The sequence below is a fragment of the Rhincodon typus genome, chromosome 7, assembly GCF_021869965.1.
Source record: "Rhincodon typus isolate 14 chromosome 7, sRhiTyp1.1, whole genome shotgun sequence".
Taxonomy (NCBI): domain Eukaryota; kingdom Metazoa; phylum Chordata; class Chondrichthyes; order Orectolobiformes; family Rhincodontidae; genus Rhincodon; species Rhincodon typus.
The window spans coordinates 40,056,976-40,076,692 of NC_063338.1; the positions used below are offsets into that span (position 1 = coordinate 40,056,976).

At 40.4% G+C, this 19,717-nt stretch overlaps 1 protein-coding gene across 1 annotated transcript in view; it reads left to right on the forward strand.

The window, feature by feature from the left end:
- The first annotated feature begins 11,710 nt into the window (after positions 1-11,710).
- Positions 11,711-19,717, forward strand: part of ttn.2 (titin, tandem duplicate 2) — a 308,270-nt gene continuing 300,263 nt past the window's right edge. Inside the window, exons 1-6 of the mRNA XM_048599205.1 lie at positions 11,711-11,801; positions 12,283-12,486; positions 16,176-16,463; positions 16,562-16,647; positions 16,733-16,950; positions 19,400-19,715. Of these exons, the coding sequence (XP_048455162.1) occupies positions 11,711-11,801; positions 12,283-12,486; positions 16,176-16,463; positions 16,562-16,647; positions 16,733-16,950; positions 19,400-19,715 (1,203 nt within the window). The remainder of the gene's footprint in view (positions 11,802-12,282; positions 12,487-16,175; positions 16,464-16,561; positions 16,648-16,732; positions 16,951-19,399; positions 19,716-19,717) is intronic.

Sequence of the window (19,717 nt, forward strand, 5' to 3'; positions counted from 1 at the left end):
CATATATCTGCTTCCCTTGTCCTTCTAGATGGAAGTGGTCATGGGTTTGGAAGGTGCTGTCTGAGGATCTTTGGTGAATTTCTGAAGTGCATCTTGTAGATAGTACACACTGAGCGTCGGTGGTGGAGGGAGTGGGATGGTTGTGGATGTCGTGCCAATTAAGCGAGCTACTTTGTCCTGGATGGTGCCAAGCTTCTTGAGGGTTGTTGGGGCTACACTCATCCAGGCAAGTGAGGAGTATTCCGTCACACTCCTGACTTGTGCCTTGTAGATGGTGACCAGGCTTTGAGGAGTTAGGAGGTGAACTACTCACCACAGTATTCCTAGCTTCTGACCTGCCCTTGTCACCACTGTGTTAATGTGGTGAGTCCAGTTGAGTTTCTGGTCAATGATAACCCCCAGGATGTTGATTGTGGGGGATTCAATGATGGTAACACTGTTGAATGCCAAGGGGTGATGGTTAGATTGTGTCTTATTCATGATTGTCATAGCCTGGCATTTGTGTGGCGCAAATGTTACTTGCCTCTTGTCATCCCAAGCCTGGATATTGTCCAGATCTTGTTACATTTAAACATGGACTTGTTCAGTATCTGAGGAATCGTGACTGGTGCTGAACATTGTGTGCAATCATCGATGAACATCCCCACTTCTGACCCTTGGAGTCATTTTGGACATTTTTGTGATTTCCTTTACCAGGAATATACAAAAGAGAGCTTCAATACTTTGTGTTATCTTTAGGTTGCTGAGGACTAGGGTATGTTTAGCATGCTGTAGAAGCCAGAGCTTGAGAACAGCAGCTAAGCACCCTGCACTGCAGGTAGATTTCCCTCCATCTGTGTACTGCAAACCTGTCAAAAAGGAATTAAGACAAAGGAATTTCAATTCAGCCTACAAACTAAAGAATCTCAAAAATTGACTGGAACAAAAACAGAAGTTGCTGGAAAGACTCAGCTGGTCAGGCAGCATCTGTGAAGAAAAAAATCAGAGTTAACATTTCAGGTCCGGTGACCCTTCGTCAGAACGGCACTGGACCCGAAACGTTAACTCTGACTTTTTCTTCACAGATGCTGCCAGTCCTGCTGAACTTTTCCAGCAACTTCTGTTTTTGTCCCTGATTTACAGCAACTGCGTTTTTTTCGGTTTTTATTCAAAAATTGACTGTTCATCTGTCAAAGTCAACACCACTAGTGCAACTCAATAATGCTGCAACATCATCTTACCTGATCTTCATGAACAATTCAGAGACTGATTTCTTACTTTTATCTTTTGGGACTCACCTCTTATTTCTAATCTGTGTGTATGTGTATTGTGTTACTATTTCTCCTCACGTGTAGTAATTAATAAACTCAGTCTTTCTGTTAATTCAAGAAAGCCTGGCTACAGTGGTTCCTTTTAAACAATATTATCGATATTTGGATCTGGGAGAAAGCTTTTCACAAGGGAAGAGATCCCTTTTAAATCAATGTTGTTGCAACCAAGTGAGGGGTTTTTTGAATAAAGAAGGGGAGCCAATTCATCCCTCCTCACTCAGGAAATTAACTGTTTGGGGATCCTGCCTGGAACTCTAATGAGCTGGGGTCATTCTACTGTGGTCTGGTCATAACAACATGCAGTTCCCCCTGAAGAATAAATAAGTGATTGTGAGTACATTTGAGTTTTTGTTTTGTCCTGAAGATGATTGTCACAAGTATTCATAGAAATATAGAAGCATAGAAAATAGGAGGGGTAGTAGGCCATTTGGCCCTTCAAGCCTGCACTGCCATTCATTATGTTCACAGATGATCATCCATCAGAATAGCCTGTTCCCACTTTTCTCCATATCCCTTAATCTCTTTAGTCCCAGGTGCTATATGCAACTCCTTCTTGAAATCTTACAAGATTTGACCTTGACTGGTTTCTGTGATAATGAATTCCACAGGCTTACTACTCTCTGGGTGAAGAGATTTCTCCTCATCTCAGTCCTAAATGGCCTACCTTGAATCCTTAGCCTGTAATCCCTGGTTTTGGGCTCCCCAGCATCAGGAAAATCTTTCCTGCAAATACCCTGTCTAGTCCTGTTAGAATTTTAAAAATTTCTATAAGATCCTCCCTCCTCTGAAATCTAGGGAATGTAATCCTAATGGATTCAACCTCTCCTCATGCGTAAGTCCCACTATTCCATGGAACCAATCTGGTAAACTTTCACTGCACTCCCTCAATACCAAGAATATCCTTTCTCAGATAAGGAGAGCAAAACTTTTCACAATATTCCAGGCATGGTCTCATGAAGGCCCTGTACAATTGCAGCAAGACATCTCTGCTCTTGCACATAAATCCTTTCATTATTAAGGCCAACAGACCATTTGCCTTCTTCACCACCTGCTGCACCTGTATGCTTAGTTTTAGCCCAGGTCTCCTTGCACCTTCCCTTCTTTCAATTTATAGCCATTCAGACAATCTGTCTTTCTGTTTTTGCTACCAAAATGGATAATTTCACATTATTCCACATTAAATTGCATCTGCCATTCATTTACCCACTCAGTCAACTTGTCCATGAGTCTTGCAGTTCCACAGCAATAACCTAGCTCACAACTAAAGATTTTCCTGAACTAATTTGTTTTGTTACAGATCACCTCTGATTCCTTCTTTTGATTATTCTCTTCATGCGATCTCCTGCCCATTCTTTCCCAATCCTCCAGCATGCTTACTCTCTTTCTACGATATAACTGTTCAGTCTGCAGCAAGATATTGATAATCCACATCATTATGGCTGAACTGTAAAGCTAAAAATTTATTGCTAAAAAATCATTTCTACATTGAGACCCACATGTGCGAAGGTTGTTGTATGAGAACAATTTTGGAATCACTCTTCTGTTACGTTGATTAAGGTTGGGATCTATTGTTGTGATAAATACATCTAGTATCTGGCTATTTGGTGAACACTTTATTAAATGGAAGCACTGTGTACTGCTGGAGCCTGAAAACATTGTGGATGCTCCCTTGATAGCAGACATTATTATACAGGATAACATTGTTGTGATTGAAAAACCACCTGCACATTATAGAAATGAAAACACACCATCCTTGTATTGCCCACATTAATACCATCCTCGATATTCTTGAAACTTGGAAGAATTGTTAATTGGCAAAGTATGTTTCACCTATGAGGTTAGTAGACTCATTCTCTGTTGAAGATGATTGGCAAATGTGGCACCTGTCACTTGCTGAATTTGAGATTGAAGTTAAGACGGCCTTCATGGCAGATTTATCACATTGGGACATGAAGGATTTTATCGTGTTGAAACCAAATGCACCATGGCCTCTCTAGCAACAGTGAGAGATATTCCAGTCCTTGACATAGTCAGCAATTCAAGCTTTGGAAGACAGTGTAGTTCTGTCACTGCAAACCTGTCACATCTGACATACCCAGTTAGGGGTCCACAATCAAATTAGCCATTATCTTATGAATGTCCTCAAACATCTATCTTAAAAGTGATAATGAAGGCATACATAGTACCTGTGCTGTTGATGAACCTTCTGATGATGTCCCATCATGCACTGTTCCTCTTGATAATAAACCATATGAAAGAATGGTGCTTGAAACAAGTCAGATGCATTTTTTAAAAATCTGTATTAATGTCCCAGCCTTGGATATACAAGGCCTAATTTCAAAGTTTGTGGATGTCTCAAAACTAGGAACTATTGTGAATCATTAGAAGACTGTGATGGACTTCAATTAAACATAGACAGGAATGGATAATCTTATAACAGGTGAAATTTAATCAGAAAAGATTGAAGGGACATATTTTGGTCAGGCAAATAAGATGAAGCACAAAAAGTAAAGACTACTAAGGTGCATTTGATGAAATTAATTAAGAGGAGACAAAGGCCATTCAGCCCTTCAAGCCTGCACAGGATGGTGGCTGATTTGTTTGTGTTCCAAATTCCACAATCCCATCTATCCTCAATAACCTTCGATTCCACTGCCTAACAAAAATCTATCCATCTCTACTTTTCCTTAAACAGATTCAGTGACCTTATCTGCAGCAGAGAGCTCCAAAGCCACATAATCCTCTGCGAAAAAAGTATTCATTACCTCTCTGTAATAAAAGGGCAACTTTTAATTTTAAAACAGTGACCTTAGTTCTTGGCTCATCCACAAAAGTAAACATTCTTTTGACATCCACCTTGTCAAGATCATTCAGGATCTTATAAAGGTAAAGTTGCCATAATCCTACCAGACCATGAGGCTGCACTCTCATGAGAGAGATGACTGGTGATGGTTTAAGCTGAGGGTCGCCACACCTCAGGCGAGGGGAGAAGTTGAGAAGGAGAGTCCTTCATAATGACCTCAGCTCGTGCAGGAATTAAACCCATGCTGTTGGCATCATTATGTATCACAGATCAGCCATCCAGCCAACCAAGCGAACCAATCTCCATGCACTTCAATTTGATTATCTTTTGCTGTTCTGAATTCTGGTGGAAATAAGCCCAGTCTGTCCAATCTTTTGTCAAAAGTAACCTGTTCATTCCAGGTATCAGTTCAGTAAATCTCCTCTGAACCATCTCCAATGTGTTTCCTTCTTCCTTAAATAAGGAAACCAGAGCTGGACACAGCATTTGAGATGTGGTCTCACCTGTAAAACTGAAGCATAACATCCTTAATTTTATGGGCAATTCCTCTCATATATAAGGAAAGCATCCCATTAGCCTTCTTGATCATGTGCTGTATCTGCAAACTGACCTGCAGTGACTTTTGCAAGAGACCGCCTAGACCTCTCTGCATCTCAGAATTCCACAGTCATTCTCCTTTTAAGTAATACTCTGCTTTTTTAGTTCCTTGCCAAAGTGAAGAACTTCACACTTTCCCATATTGTATATTATGGGCCAGATGTTTTCCCATTCATTTGACATATCAATATTAGTCTGCATTCTTGTTATGTGCTCTTCAAAACATATTTGCCTACCTATCTATGTGTCATTTACAAATGTAGCCACATCCTTTTGATCCCCTCATTTAAGCTATTGATATAAATTGTGAAAAGTCAATCCAGCACAGACTACTGAGGGACCCCACTTGTCACAAACTGTCAAAATGATTAAAAAAAAGACTCATTTAAACATATTCTCTCTGTTCTGCCAGCCAACATATCCTCTATCTATACTAGCATGTAATCACCTACACCATCAGTTCCTACTTTGTGCACTTCTTTTATGTAGAGCCTTGTGAATGCCTTCAGGAAATCCAAAGACAGTGCAATAATTGTTAGGGGCGTGCAGGAGCATAAGGGCTTGCTTGTGCATGTGCACAAACCACTGAAGTTAACACAGCATGTTAAAAACATAGTTAAGAGGGAATCCAGGATTCTTAGTTTTATAAATAGATCCATGGAGTATAAAAGCAAGGAAAATATGCGGAACCTTTTTAAAACACTGGTTAATTTTCTTGAGAGAGATAGTAGGAACCGCCAATGCTGGAGAATCTGAGATAACAAGGTGTAGAGCTGGATGAACACAGCAGGCCAAGTAGCATCAGAGGAGCAGGAAAGCTGACGTTTTGGGTCTGGACCCTTCTTCAGAAATGGGGGAGGGGAAGGGGGTTCTGAAATAAATTGGGAGAGAGGGGGAGGCGGATGGAAGATGGATTAAGGAGCAGATAGGTGGAGAGGAGACAGACAGGTCAAAGAGGCGGAGATGAAGCCAGTAAAGGTGAGCCGTAGGTGGGGAGTTAGGGAGGGGATAGGTCGGTCCAGGGAGGATGGACAGGTCAAGGAGGTGGGATGAGGCTAGTAGGTAGGAGATGGGGGTGGGGCTGAGGTGGGAGGAGGGGACAGGTGGGAGGAAGAACAGGTTAGGGAGGCGGGGCCAAGCTGGGCTGGTTTTCGGATGCGGTTGGGGGAGGGGAGAATTTGAAGCTTGTGAAGTCCACATTGATACCATTGGGCTGCAGGGTTCTCAAGCGACATATGAGATGCTGTTCCTGCAACCTTCGGGTGGCATCGTTGTGGCACTGCAGGAGGCCCAGAAAGGACATGTCGTCCAAGGAGTGGTGGGACTGATGGGGAGTGTGGAGCGGACAAGGGAGTCATGGAGAGAGTGGTCCCTCCAAAAGCAGATAAAGGTGGTGGGGGAAAATGTCTTTGGTAGTGGGGTCAGATTGCTGATGGCGGAAGTGTCGGAGGATGATGCGTTGGATCTGGAGGTTGGTGGGGTGGTACGTGAGGACGAAGGGGATTCTGTTTTGGTTGTTATTGCAGGGAGGGGGTGTGATGGATGAGTTGCAGGAAATGCGAGAGACACAGTCGAGGGCGTTTTTGACCACTGTGGAGGGGAAGTTGTGGTCTTTGAAAAACGAGGACATCTGGGATGTCCGGGAGTGGAATGCCTCATCTCAGGAGCAGATGCGGCGGAAGCGAAGGAATTGGGAATAGGGGATGGCCTTTTTGCAGGAAGATGGGTGAGAAGAGGTGTATTCTAGGTAGCTGTGGGAGTTGGTAGGCTTGAAATGGATATCAGTTTCCAGGTGGTTGCCAGAGATGGAAACAGGGAGGTCCAGGAAGGAGAGAGAAGTACTGGAGATGGTCCAGGTTAACTTTCTTGATATGTATTTGAATCTGATACTAAATGAAGGGGTCCTGTAGGTATCTAGCAATTGTGATGTCAATACGCAAATAAATAGCCAAACGCTTTGAAGAATTCTCACAGTCACTGAGGCAGAATGTAAAATGAATTTATTACCCTTCACTTTTTGTATGTATTTATAAGATTGAAATAAAGATAGGGAACAGATAGTTGTGGTTGGTTGGCTTGCCGAGCTGGTTCATTGTTTTTCCAAGACGTTTTATTACCCTGCTGGGTAACATCATCAGTGCAGCCTCCGATGAAGCGCTGTTGTGTTTTCCCACCTGTTATTTGAACTCTGGAGCCCGTTGAGTTGATTACCTACTTCCGGTTTTCCTTCGCAGTGAAGCGTATATAGGGTCGAGCTCTATGTGTTTGTTGATGGCTTTCTTCGTGGAGTACCAGGCTTCTAGGAATTTCCGTGCTTGTCTCTGCTTTGCTTGTCCCAGGATCGTGGTGTTGTCCCAGTCGAATTGGTAGTTCTCCTTATCCATGTGGATAGAGTTGAATGAGTATTGGTCATGTCTTTTTGCAGCCAGTTGATGTTCTAGTATCCTTGTTGTTAATTTCCTTCCTGTTTGTCCGATGTAGTGTTTGTCAAAGTCTCTGCAGGGAATCTTGTATATGGCATTGGTCCTGTCCATAGTGGGTAGTGGGTCTTTGGTTCGGGTGAGCAGTTGTCGTAGGGTTGATGTGGGTTTGTGTGCCACTCTGATGCCCAGTGGTCAGTTCTGATGTGTTCCTGATGTAATGTAGCGTGATGAGTGTGTTGGGGCATATAGTATCTTCCTGGTGTAGTTCATGTAATAAACATCTTCTGATCCAGTTTTTCGGGTATCCATTGTCTTTGAACACCTGAAAGTGGTATGCTTCTTCTCAGCGCAGCTCTGTGCTGCTGCAGTGTGTTGTTGCACATTTAAATAATGTTCTCATGCAGCTTCATTTGTGTGTGTTAGGGTGGTTGCTGTTGAAATTCAGTACTTGGTCAGTGTGTGTGGCTCTCCTGTGTACCTTTGTTAGGAATTGCCCATTTGTCCTGCGCTCTCCATGACGTCCAGGAATGGGAGCTGTTTGTTCTTCTCCTCTTCTCTGGTGAATCTGATTCCAGTGAGGGTGTTGTTTATTAGTTCGTGTGTCTCCTCCAGTTTAGTCCATTTAATGATGACAAAGGTGTTGTCCACGTAGCGTATCCATAGTTTTGTTTGGATTAATGGAAGGGCCGTACTTTCAAGTCTCTGTATCACCACTTCGGCTATTAGTCCGGAGATATGTGATCCCATGGGTGCCCTGTTGATCTGTTCGTATGTTTGGCCATTATTGAAGTATCCTAAACAACAAAAAACTCCAGATGCTGGAAATCAGAAAAAAAAATCAGATGATGGGGAGGTGATGGCCTCGCGGTATTATCGCTGGACTGTTAATCCAGAGACCCAGATGTTGTTCTGCGAACCCGGGTTCGAATCGCACCATGGCAGGTGGTGGAATTTGAATTCAATAAAATATCTGGAATTAAGAATCTAATGATGACCATGAATCCATTGTTAATTGTTAGGAAAAACCCATCTGGTTCACTAATGTCCTTTAGGGAAGGAAATCTGCCATCCTTACCTGGTCTGGCCTACATGTGACTCCAGAACCACAGCAATGTGGTTGACTCTTAACTGCCCTCTGGGCAATTAGGGATGGGCAATAAATGCTGCTTAGCCAGTGACGCCCTCATCCCGTGAATGAATAAAGAAAAATAAAATTTCCAGCAATTTCGAATTTTGTTTTTTATCCTAAACAAACTTTTTATTATGTTATGATGTCTTGAAGTTTATTTTCAACATTAACTATTTACATGAGTACAATATCACAAACTTACACACATGTAGTCTGGGTTCTGCACTTGTTGATACGGTCCAACATGTTTATTTGAAAACACAAGCTCTCGGAGTCTTGCTTCTTCTTCAGGTGTTAGTGATTCTCTGAAAGCTTGTGTTTTCAAATAAACCTGTTGGACTGTAACCTGGTGTTGTGTGATTTTTGATGTTGTCCACCCCAGTCCAAACACCGGCACCTCCACATCATTGTTGATACCATAGATAACAAACAGAAAGACTGACTGGCTGAATTCACTGAAAACTGAAAGTGAGGCAGTCCTGTACACTGGTGTATCACATGTAACTGTATTAAAGTTATAGGCCTATCTGGTCTGGAAACTATGCCAAAATACAACAGTTGCTGTCAGATACAGAAGCATAATGATAATGAAAGTTGGCAATTGCGCTGATGTTACTACAAAAAAGCTATAGTTTTCTAATTTGCCGAGACCATAGGGAATTTTGAATTTTGGAACTGATAAAATAGTTAAACATTTTGACATTTTCTTTATATGTTATTGGGGCTTGGGGATAAGTTGTTTAGAACTTGTCCACTGGTTTTTTAAGTTATTATATAGAATTCTCAAAACACAAAGATTTTAAAAAAACAAAGATTAAAAAATAGTGCTGGGTTCATTGCACTAAACAACATTGTCTCATTCCAAACTGCTTTATATTCTAAAACCCAACATTAGCTTCTCTTATAATTTGAAAGGTTTTATTAGCGCTCTACATTTTCTTCTTAATGTCCCAATTTAAAATGTGCATTGTAAGTGTATGTCAAAAAGTACTTCTCCAAAATGTTCAAAAATCCAAATCCTTTATCTTTTGGCAGTAGTATACAACTATATCATTACACAATACATGATGATAAAATTAGACCACGGTACTTCTCTATTTGATATTCTTAAAACTTGAACATTTATTGTGTTACTAAATGAAATTTTTAGAAGTTTTTCAATTTATTATTAAATTATAAAGAAAGAAGTTTACATAAGCATTGATCAGGGAGTTTGTATGTCATAACATTGAAATTACTACAATAAACTTTGTATTAAAGCCTGTTGCACCAGATAATACAAGCAAGATTCAGCCCTTCTTTTATGATCAGATTGAATTACACATCCTCATGCATTTTGAACTGATTGCTACCTAACAGGTTTAACTTCAACTGTTGTATTATTACCAGCAACTGGACACAAATGTGAAATTCTATAATAAAGTGGGAACTTCTATGTGGGGGGATCATTATTTATCCACATGGTATTTAATAGAATATTCGTGATCACTTGTTTTGAAATGTTTGTTAATCTGATTAGGTGATTGACAGAAGCAGTTGTTTGTATCGTCAATGACTGGTGCTTTCGGCCTTGCACTGTAGCTTAGGGTTTGATACTTTCCTTATCATTTTACTGGTAACTGGAATATACAAAGGTAGAGTTAAAGAAAAACAGAAAGAAAAGTGATGATTGTTATTTGAAATGAGTCTACTCTTTGTGTCCTTGGGCATTGATTAACAGTGACAACTCAGAACTAATGTGCCAAAATTAGCACAGTCTGCATAAAAGCAAAGTGACAGACACCATTGCGTTGCCTAAAATGGGTTCATTATCCCATGATTCCCTGCTCTACTAGCCAATCAGAAGTGACAAAAAAATGATGTTGCATACTTTCAACAGAGTTGGGGTATATAAAGTAAAAGCACCATGTGAGCACTTCTGAGCGGTTCAGGCATTCCCAGCCTTGCCTCGGGTGTAGGGATTGCATGGAACCTCCGGGTAGTTTTGTTTCCTTTTCGTAAGAGGAAATTTCCATTCCTCAGTGGATAGTTGGCAAAATTCTGGATACGGAGGTGGTTTCCAAAGCTTTAAAACCTTTGGGCTTAGCCCTATAGCTGTAGGCACTCTTGAAAATTCAGGTTTGTAAATCAGTATTTCTTATAAAACAGTATTTTGTTTTCATGATGCTAAACTTATTTGTATATTGAGCAATAAATGTATTTATTTTTCTGGTAAAAGTCTGAGAAGATCAACTTGAGATTTTTGTGAGCACTTTATTAAATCATTGTAAGACTAGTCAATGATATTGAATTTTCTAAGTGTGAAATGGATTTGTTGAACAGTACCTAATATATAAAGACAAATTGAATTCAGTGGTTTTAATTTAGATCATTTAAAATGTTTGGTCTACAGCATAAAAGCTTTCAAGGTTATGCTATTGACAGATAAATTAAGAACTGCTAAGAATAGCACCTGATTATATGTATGCGGTATCAGCTAGACAGCGATGTCTTTTTAAGGGAATCGGCGCTGAACTTTTCGTTGTCCCACCAGCTGTCACATTTGTCTACTGTCAATCAGTCATTTCGCTAAATTTAGAACAAGCTTTTCTGTCACCAGCTAATCAACCCTTATTTAAAGTATCTAAGGATCATATTTGTAAGATGTTGAAAATTAAATTTATTTCCTCTAAATATTCTAAATAAAATGTAGTTAAAGTACAACAATAAAATATTTTCAGTAATTGAAACATAATTCACACAAAGTATTAATCTGTCCATTTTAATCCAAGGATAATTTCATTTATTAATTGACAGCAGATGGGAAATAATTATTTTACACGTTAACACTGGGTTTTAATACAGAAATGGTACTCAACTCTTTACTGTCAACCATCTACTAAGGCACCCCATACTCGTTACTAGAAGTGCCATGAGTAGTTACGGCTGCATCGTGAGGATTATGAGTAGTGTTAGTTCAAACGGTAGTTTGACTCATAGTCTAAATATATTTAAGACAAACAGAAAGTGCTGGAAAAACCAAAGCAGGTCTGGTACCATCTGTGGACAGAAACAGAGTTAACGTTTCGGGCCCATTATGACTGTTTGGAGGCACTGTCTGTTTGTATTTCAGATCCCCAGAATCATCCTGTTTGTCCAAACATATTTCAAATGGATATTGCGAAAGTCACTGAATCGGCATAACACAGTACAGACAATTATGTTAAAGTTCTGCAAAGGCGGACTAAGAACAACAGCAAAATGATTTGCATGTACAAAATAAATTCATAATTGATTTGTTTTCAAAGGAATACCTCCCGTACAGTAGCGAGAGTGATTAAAACCAGATTGTTTCTCACCACTCAATCGAGACTGTGAATATGGCAACGGACTTTTAAAAGTTATTTCACAATGGACGAGGAATCGTTATTAATTATCCATCTTTCTCTATTTTAGGGTGCCTATAAAAATGGCAACACAAGCTCCGACATTTTTACATCCGCTTCAGAGCGTTGTGGCACTGGAGGGTAGTGCCGCAACCTTTGAAGCGCACATTAGTGGTAAGTGTTTTGTTTCCAGGCGTCAGGTCAACTCAAACCGCTCGATGCGAGACCACACAGAACGGTGGAGATTAAAATCACGGCTGTCAGAAGCTGTTCAACACGGGGAGGAATGAAATGGGTTAATCATTCGGGGGACTCCCCTTTTGGGTTCAGTATAGCTAACTGCACGTGTTTGTTTTCATATTGTACATTTCACAAACAAATGAAAATTATTCTGTATCTATGAAGGCATGTATTGAATGCTGGAAAAATGTATTGCTACTGTTAATAAAGACCTTCCCCAGCAAACGGCCAATCGACCACTAACTAATCGAATCCTAAACTGAATTCTATCTCTATTTTTATTCCAAAATGATGTTTGCACGTGTTTGATTTCCTGCTTTTGAAATAGCTTTCTTGTTCTCTCTGTGTTGCATTGATTTGCATTCTCTCTGGGTGGTTTCTGGAGCTGTGCTTTTTTTGTGTGTGTGTTTGGCAGGTTTGCCAGTTCCTGAGGTGAGCTGGTTCAGAGATGGCCAGGTTCTTTCCGCTGCTGCTCTCCCGGGCGCCGAGATTTCCTTTAGCGACGGCCGCGCTAAACTGATCATTTCTCGTGTGACGCCCTCACACAGTGGCAGATACTCTGTGCGAGCCACCAATGGATCAGGACAAGCGACTAGTACCGCCGAACTGCTGGTGACAGGTAACTGCCCACAGCCACCATGTAGAGTCAATGGCACTTGGAGAGCGGACGGGAGGCCCCGATCTAAATATCCTGCTCACTCCCCATTCAATAAACTAAATGAAAAGTAAATGTAGATGTGACTGTAGGAGGTATGATAAGGTCACAGACGACAGCTACAGAATAATAAAAACTAACTGTTACTGGGAGGGTGCTTTATCATCGAGGTCAGTCTCACACACCTCCGAAAAATTAAGGTAAAAAAACAAATAAAGCAGCTAGACCACCATTGTGGGGTGGGCCAGAGAAAAAAAAATGCATTAAAACTTACAAATGACACACACGGATCCAACTTCTCTTGTCTTGCTCAAAATGGAGCTCCAGAACCACCAATGCATTCATTTCCAAATGTTACTTTTCTGACGAGGTTCATCCCCAATTGTGGGCAGGGAAACAGGGAAAACCTGTGGGAAACCTCTTTACAGGGCAGCCTTTGGCTACACCTGGGTGTAGGCAGCCATGGCAGGGCCCATAGTCCTACCTGGAGCGTTGTCACCTGACCTCCTACCAGGGTGCCTACCTCAGCGGCTGACCCTCACAATGTTGGGGAAACTGGGAGTTGACGGCAAAATCTCAGTTGGCCACCTTGCAGGGCCCTTAAAAAGACTTTTACTACTTCAAATTTACCACCACTTCATGGGGGCAAGTAATCCTGCCAACCCCTGAACCCACCTCCTTCAAAATGCCTCATGCCAGGATTGGAGTTGGGAAATTGGCATACAGGCCAATGCCAGTATTTAAGGACCTAGGCCTCCTCTATTCCTGAGCTTGGTGGACCCAAAAAATACAGCCCCATGTGCATTCAATAATGCCAGTCTCATTGACCCATAACAGGAACTCTACAAAATACAAGAGGTTTAGTACATATATCACAAATTGCTTTTTTAAAGAAACATAAACCAATACACGTTCATGGTTGGTTTATACATTTCATTACTGGCTCATTTAATCTTAAACTGGAAAGGACATGTCACAAATGCTATATTACAGTCCCACTTGGATATAGAGTGGCATAATTTCAAATCCAACATCCTGCATGCCAAGGACACAGACGTACATAAGGTTAGTTGGTGGAGGAAACAGCCTCAGATGGGCATTTGGCAACTTGGATGTACATATCAAAGCTTTGATTTAGAACCCTTCTGGACCCAGCCATCAGACCTGCTGTCACCAATGACAAGGAGGGGTGTCCATCTTGAAAAGCTCAGTAATTCCCTTTGCTCAATCCCTCCGCCAGTGGGAACGTAGGAGTAGGGGCAGTGGATGTGTTCTGTGTGCAGGAATATCTCTTTGTTACCTTTGGTCTCTTATCCTTATTCCCTTGAGCATCATGGAGTGACATCTGACTGCTTGGCCTGGGGCTTTCACTGGCTCTTTGTGTGAACGATCCTCGGACTGTAGCCCCTTCTCCTTCTCGGGTGCTTATATTTGCTCAGATCACCGCAGCTGATCGTCTAAATCCATTGACAGATCCTTTGTCACTAACTCAGCCTCAAATTTTGACACCATGATATCTTACACCATAACTCCCACGTTTATGTCATCCCAGAACATGTCAATTCACGCTGCAAACTCATCAAAGTGAGTCTCCCTTTGGATGCACACACTTAAGAGGATAATAAAAAGAAACAGACTTTGAGAGATCATGGGATCATGAGTGAGTTGACTAAATGGGAACTAGCATCTTAATTCACAAAGCCAGTATACCATTCAGTAGCGTAATGCTTTCTTTCACATTAGATACTTCAAATTATGTACTAGATTCCTTTTTATATTTCCAAATATATTAGAGAGCAAATAGTAATTGATTATGAATAAAAACAGATACAATAACTGATTCAAAATTAACATAGACTGATTTGAAAAACACCTTAACTGATATTCAGCACATTTCTGTGTGGAGCATGGAATTGTTAGAAATACCCATCTTTAGACAAGACAGTGAAATGAGACCCGCTCCAGATGGTCACAAAAATGCTGAAGGTCAATAGAACATTCCTTTCTTTGTCAGCAAACAAAAATTAAATTGTTATGCATTTTATTGCTGTATCCAAAATTACTGTTTCATTCATCTGAATAAAAATAACAACTGTATTGCATTCCATCTGAACATTTTTGGTATGTTTTAATAAGGCAGAATATAAATGTAATTATTAAGTGAGTCCAGTACACAAAATTGCAACTTCCAGTTTCTCCAGATGTGCCACCTTCATGTTATAAGTTTCAATATTATCAAGGAACTAGCAGGGTAAATACCGTGGTCTCCCTTCTAAATTTTAATGGGGTACATTTCCACTGGTGTAACTGCCTCACTTCATTACTTCCCTTCAAACTAATTCTGTGTTCCAAACCCTTTAAAATATTTTGTTTTTTCTATTCTTAATAGCAAAGTGAATAGCTTCACAGTTCTCCATATTGTACTTTATCCTCCAACTTGATGCCTATTCATTTCACCTGTATATATCTGTGCAGCTTTTGAGTCCTCTTCATTGGTTACATTTTTACCATGCTTTTTATTATCAGCAATTTTCAGAGTGGGAAATAGAACTTTAATTCATGACTAATATTCAATATAGAATTCAATTGGATACATCATTCCCCCCTTTCCCTGAATCAATAATGTTAATTGTAAATAGTTGAGATTGAATGCTGATCCTAAAGCCACTCCTTAGTTCATGATGACTGATGTCAGGACAGCTGTCCACTCATAGTTCCTGTTTTCTCTTTCCCTCCTTTCTTGAAATGTAATGTTACTTTTTCTAAGTTTTAATCGGTTGAGAATATTTCCAGAATCTGTGCATTTTGGAAAATCATAACCAACATATTATGTGCTGTCATTATATGACATTCTCTGCTTAGAATATTTGTGAAATGAAGTTCTTCATGTGTTGGCTCAAACATCATTCAACTTATGTTCAATAAAATTTAAAAATAAAACTGAACAGGTTCCTCTCCTGAGTAAAAACCAAAAAAAAACTGCGGGTGCTAGAAATCAAAAACAAAAATTGCTGAAAAAGCTCAGCAGGTTTGGCAGCATCTGTGGAGAGAAGTCAGAGCTATTGTTTCAGATCTGGTGACCCTTCGTTACTGGACCCAAAATGTTAACTCTGATTTCTCTCCACAGATGCTGCCAAACCTGCTGAACTTTTTCAGCAATTTCTATCTTTGCTTCTAAGTTACTCTTCTGTTATGCTATTCTAAAAGTGGAGTTTTGGAAATAATTTTTACCTTCATTGTTTGTGTGATATACAGGCAATAAAGATAATTGGCCTGAACTAGAAGTTGCTTGATTTAATTTCTATACAGAAATTTATAGGTCCTGTAACAAACAGAAACTATGCAGTTCCACATTACTGCCCATATGTGCAAGGGATATTTATCCCTTATAGTAATTCCTTGACACTTTGAGCATGGATCAGCAACAGTGTAGACTGCATGAATAGGAGTCCTGTGAAGCAAATAAGGGACAGATTGGAAAGATGGAAAAATAGTGAAAACATTATTGAGGAGCAGAAGGCAAAGCGAGCCTAATCATAAAAGTTGTTATTGTAGTGATACATTTAAAGTGTCGTATATGAAAGATTTTTAATTGTATAGACCATTCACACAGCAATGAATTTAACTTTAGATTTTTTTTTTACCTATTGCAGCAGAGACAGCGCCTCCCAACTTTATACAGAGACTACAAAGTATGACTGCGAAACAAGGATCCAAAGTTAGACTGGACGTTCGTGTGACTGGAATCCCTACACCTGTGGTGAAGTTCTACAGGGAAGGAGCAGAAATCCAGAGTTCTCCCGACTTCCAGATTGTACAAGATGGTGATTTATACAGTTTAATAATTGCTGAAGTTTATGTGGAGGATTCTGGAACCTTCTCAGTTACCGCCACTAACAGTGTCGGACGTGCCACCTCCACAGCCGAACTCCGCATCCAAGGTATCTCTTTGTTGATGTTTTTGCACAGATTTAAACATTACCTTGTACAATTCCAAAATTAATTGCCACATTTTCACTATGGTGTATCTTTTTCACAGCTGATGAAGTGGTACCTGCTAAAAAGACAAAGACAATTATTACTTCCACTGACATTTCCCAGGCGAGACAAATCCAAGTTGAAAAGGTATCTTGGTCTTAATTCTCACTTTGAGATAATTTTTATTGTACTTTATTTGTCATGACTGAGAACTTTCTTTTTTATATTCTAGAAAATGGAAGCTCACTATGAGGCCAGCGCTTCAGCAACTGAAATGATTGTTGATGGCAGGACAGTAGTGCAGCATTTGCATCATAAGACACCGCCACGCATCCCGCCAAAACCAATGAGCAGGTCCCCGACTCCGCCACCTTCTGGTGTCAAAGTGACTCGCCAACAATCCCCATCTCCTGTCCGTCATGTGAGGGTCCCAGCACCTTCGCCTGTTAGGTACGGGGAATTTAAATGCTAATATCTGAAATTCAAAACATTTTTCTTCATGCATCTTAATAACTGGTAATTCATGTTTATAATAATGTGAAAATCAAAGTTTCTCTGAATGAAAGACAAAATTCATGAATTAGACCTTTGTGTTCCAGTGAAAGTTGCTGGACAGCACTTAAATGTTTACAATACGACTTAGGTCATTTAGATTGAATTCTTATAGTTTCTTGGATGCAAACATCCCAAACTTAGTTCACTTGAATCCAAATTCGACTATAAGAAGTTTTATTTTAATTTGCAATGTATTAAAATGACAGCTATTTTGGAGAATAGTAAATGAATGTAGAAGTTATTGGGTTCACAAAAGGACATTGCAGGTTTCCTGGCCAGGACCAAGTTTCAAAACGATGAGATAACATTCCATCTCACATTTCAATCGCTTATTTTCTCTCACTCACTTCATTTGTCAAAAATCTATCCAGTTGCTTGTTGAGGATTTAAGTAATACTGCATTCTCGGGTAATAATGTTGTCTGTATAAAGTGAACAAGATGAAGTATCTGTTTACCATTTATCTTTTGGTTTTCAACTCCTGATTGTAGTGAGTAATTATGTTAGCAAGAACCAATTTCAGTATATACAATCAATAATTACGCTCCTTAAAGTTTGGAACATATCAAAGCAGTGCCCCACCCCCACAAAGCCTCCTTTCTTTAATTATTTTTATAGTAATAGTGTAAATGTCTGCCTTAAACTTACCTTTGGTTTAAATGTGTAATCCCCAATCTGTGTAGTTTTTCTCCACCACATTCTCTTCAAATGAAGGCAAAATACTGCAAATGCTGGAAACCTGAAACTCAGAGAATGTTGGAGAAACTCAGCAGGTCTAGCAATATCTGTGGAGAGAGAAACAGAGTAAACATTTTGAATCTGGCATGATTCTTCTTCAGAGCTCTCTTCAAAGCTGCTGTAGCATGATGAACAGAAGGCTGTAAATCCTACCTGTAGGTGTTCACAAGCATATACACATTTGAGAAGGCTCACTCCCTAATTTTGGAGCAGCAGATGAGGTAGAGGTAGTCTCGAAGAAGGCAGAGCTGGCAGTTCTAGCTGGAAGTGCTCAAGGACTTGGGTGGCTGGGACTGACAAAGAGGAGCAGAATGGTGCATGGAGTTTGAAGTTTTCCCTTCAAAAATCAAAATCTAATTACCTGGCCCTCTCTGCGCATCATGCTGCCTTTCCGGATCTACTTTTGCACCCACCTCCTTGTCCAGGGACGCAGCATCAGCAGTATGGTGTCCTACCTCCGGTAAAGGGAATGCAGTGTTTGGTGGGAGATGGTGGCAGATCGCTATGGCAATGGAGCATCAATTGCCTCACCTTCTCTCCTTGTCCCTGCCACAGACATCACTCTCCACTTACCAGGATGTTGCCTGCATTAGAGGGTATGAACTATAAGGAGAGGCTAGAAAAACTAGAGTTGTTTTCTCCAGACCAGTTGATGCTGAGGGGTGTCTTGACAGAAGTCTAGAAAATTATGAGATACATGGATAAGGTTGATGGTCGGGATCTTTTTTCCAGAGTTGAAATATCTAATACTAGGGAGTTCACATTTAAGGTGAGAGGGGGGAAAATTCAAAGGAGATGTGAGGGGCAAGTTTTTTACTCAGAATGGTAGGAGTCTGGAATACTCTGCCAAAGGCAGATACAATAGGGGCATTTAAAGAGATAAGCACATGAATATGAAAAGAATGGAGGAATATGGACCAAGGGCAGGCAGAAGGGATTAGTTTAATTTGGCATCATGTTCATCACAACATCACGGGCCAAAGGGCCCCTTCCTGTGCTGTACAGTTCTGTGTCTGTGTTCTCAGATACACTCTGGGTCAGAGACAGAGTAACGCACACTCATTGCAGGATTCTACAACTTATCTCGCATGGAGACTAAATCTGATTTACACCCTTCCTTTACCACTTCCTTCAGCCCACCCTCCAACGACTCCAACTCCCAACCTTTGTTCTGCTCTCACTGGGACCCCAGCCTTGGCCTCACTGCCCAAAATCCTTGCCAACAGCATGTGATGTCACCACACATAGAACATGATGATGTCTCTGCGGTCGGTTCTGTCACGCCAGGTAACATCACTGGCTATGTCTGTACATGTGTGCTGGTCATACAGTGTTACAGATAATCACACTTGTACAGTATTGCACATATGATGGCATGCACCAACTTCTGTACAAAGCTCAATATTACTCATTGAGCTTATGTTCTATTCCCCCTCAGTATACACAACAAAATCATGCTTTTCAAGGTTAAAATAAATATTTGCTATGCTGTGATGAAATGCAGGTTTTCCACTTGGAAAATGAGAATTGTTCTATTGACTATATCTGCATCTGACACTACAAAGTCATGATTATATTTAAATGCTTTGTTTTGTGTTTATGTACAGATCTGTATCTCCAGCTGGAAGACTGTCAACATCACCTATCAGATCTGTCAAATCTCCAGTTCTTACTCGTAAATCTCAAACAACTGCAGTTGTTACTTCAGAAGTTATACCACCTTGGAAGCAACAGGACTATGTTTCAGCAACTGAAGCACAAAAGAGAGAAAGCAAATTAATTGCAAGTAGTGCACAGGTTCATAGAGAAGAAAAATGGGAAAGGCGATATGGAGTCCATGGACAGATGATAATCAGTGGAGTTGATGGTGCTGCTGGAGCTGCTAGAATGACCGCAGTTGAACGAGCTGCTGGAGCTGGTGCTGT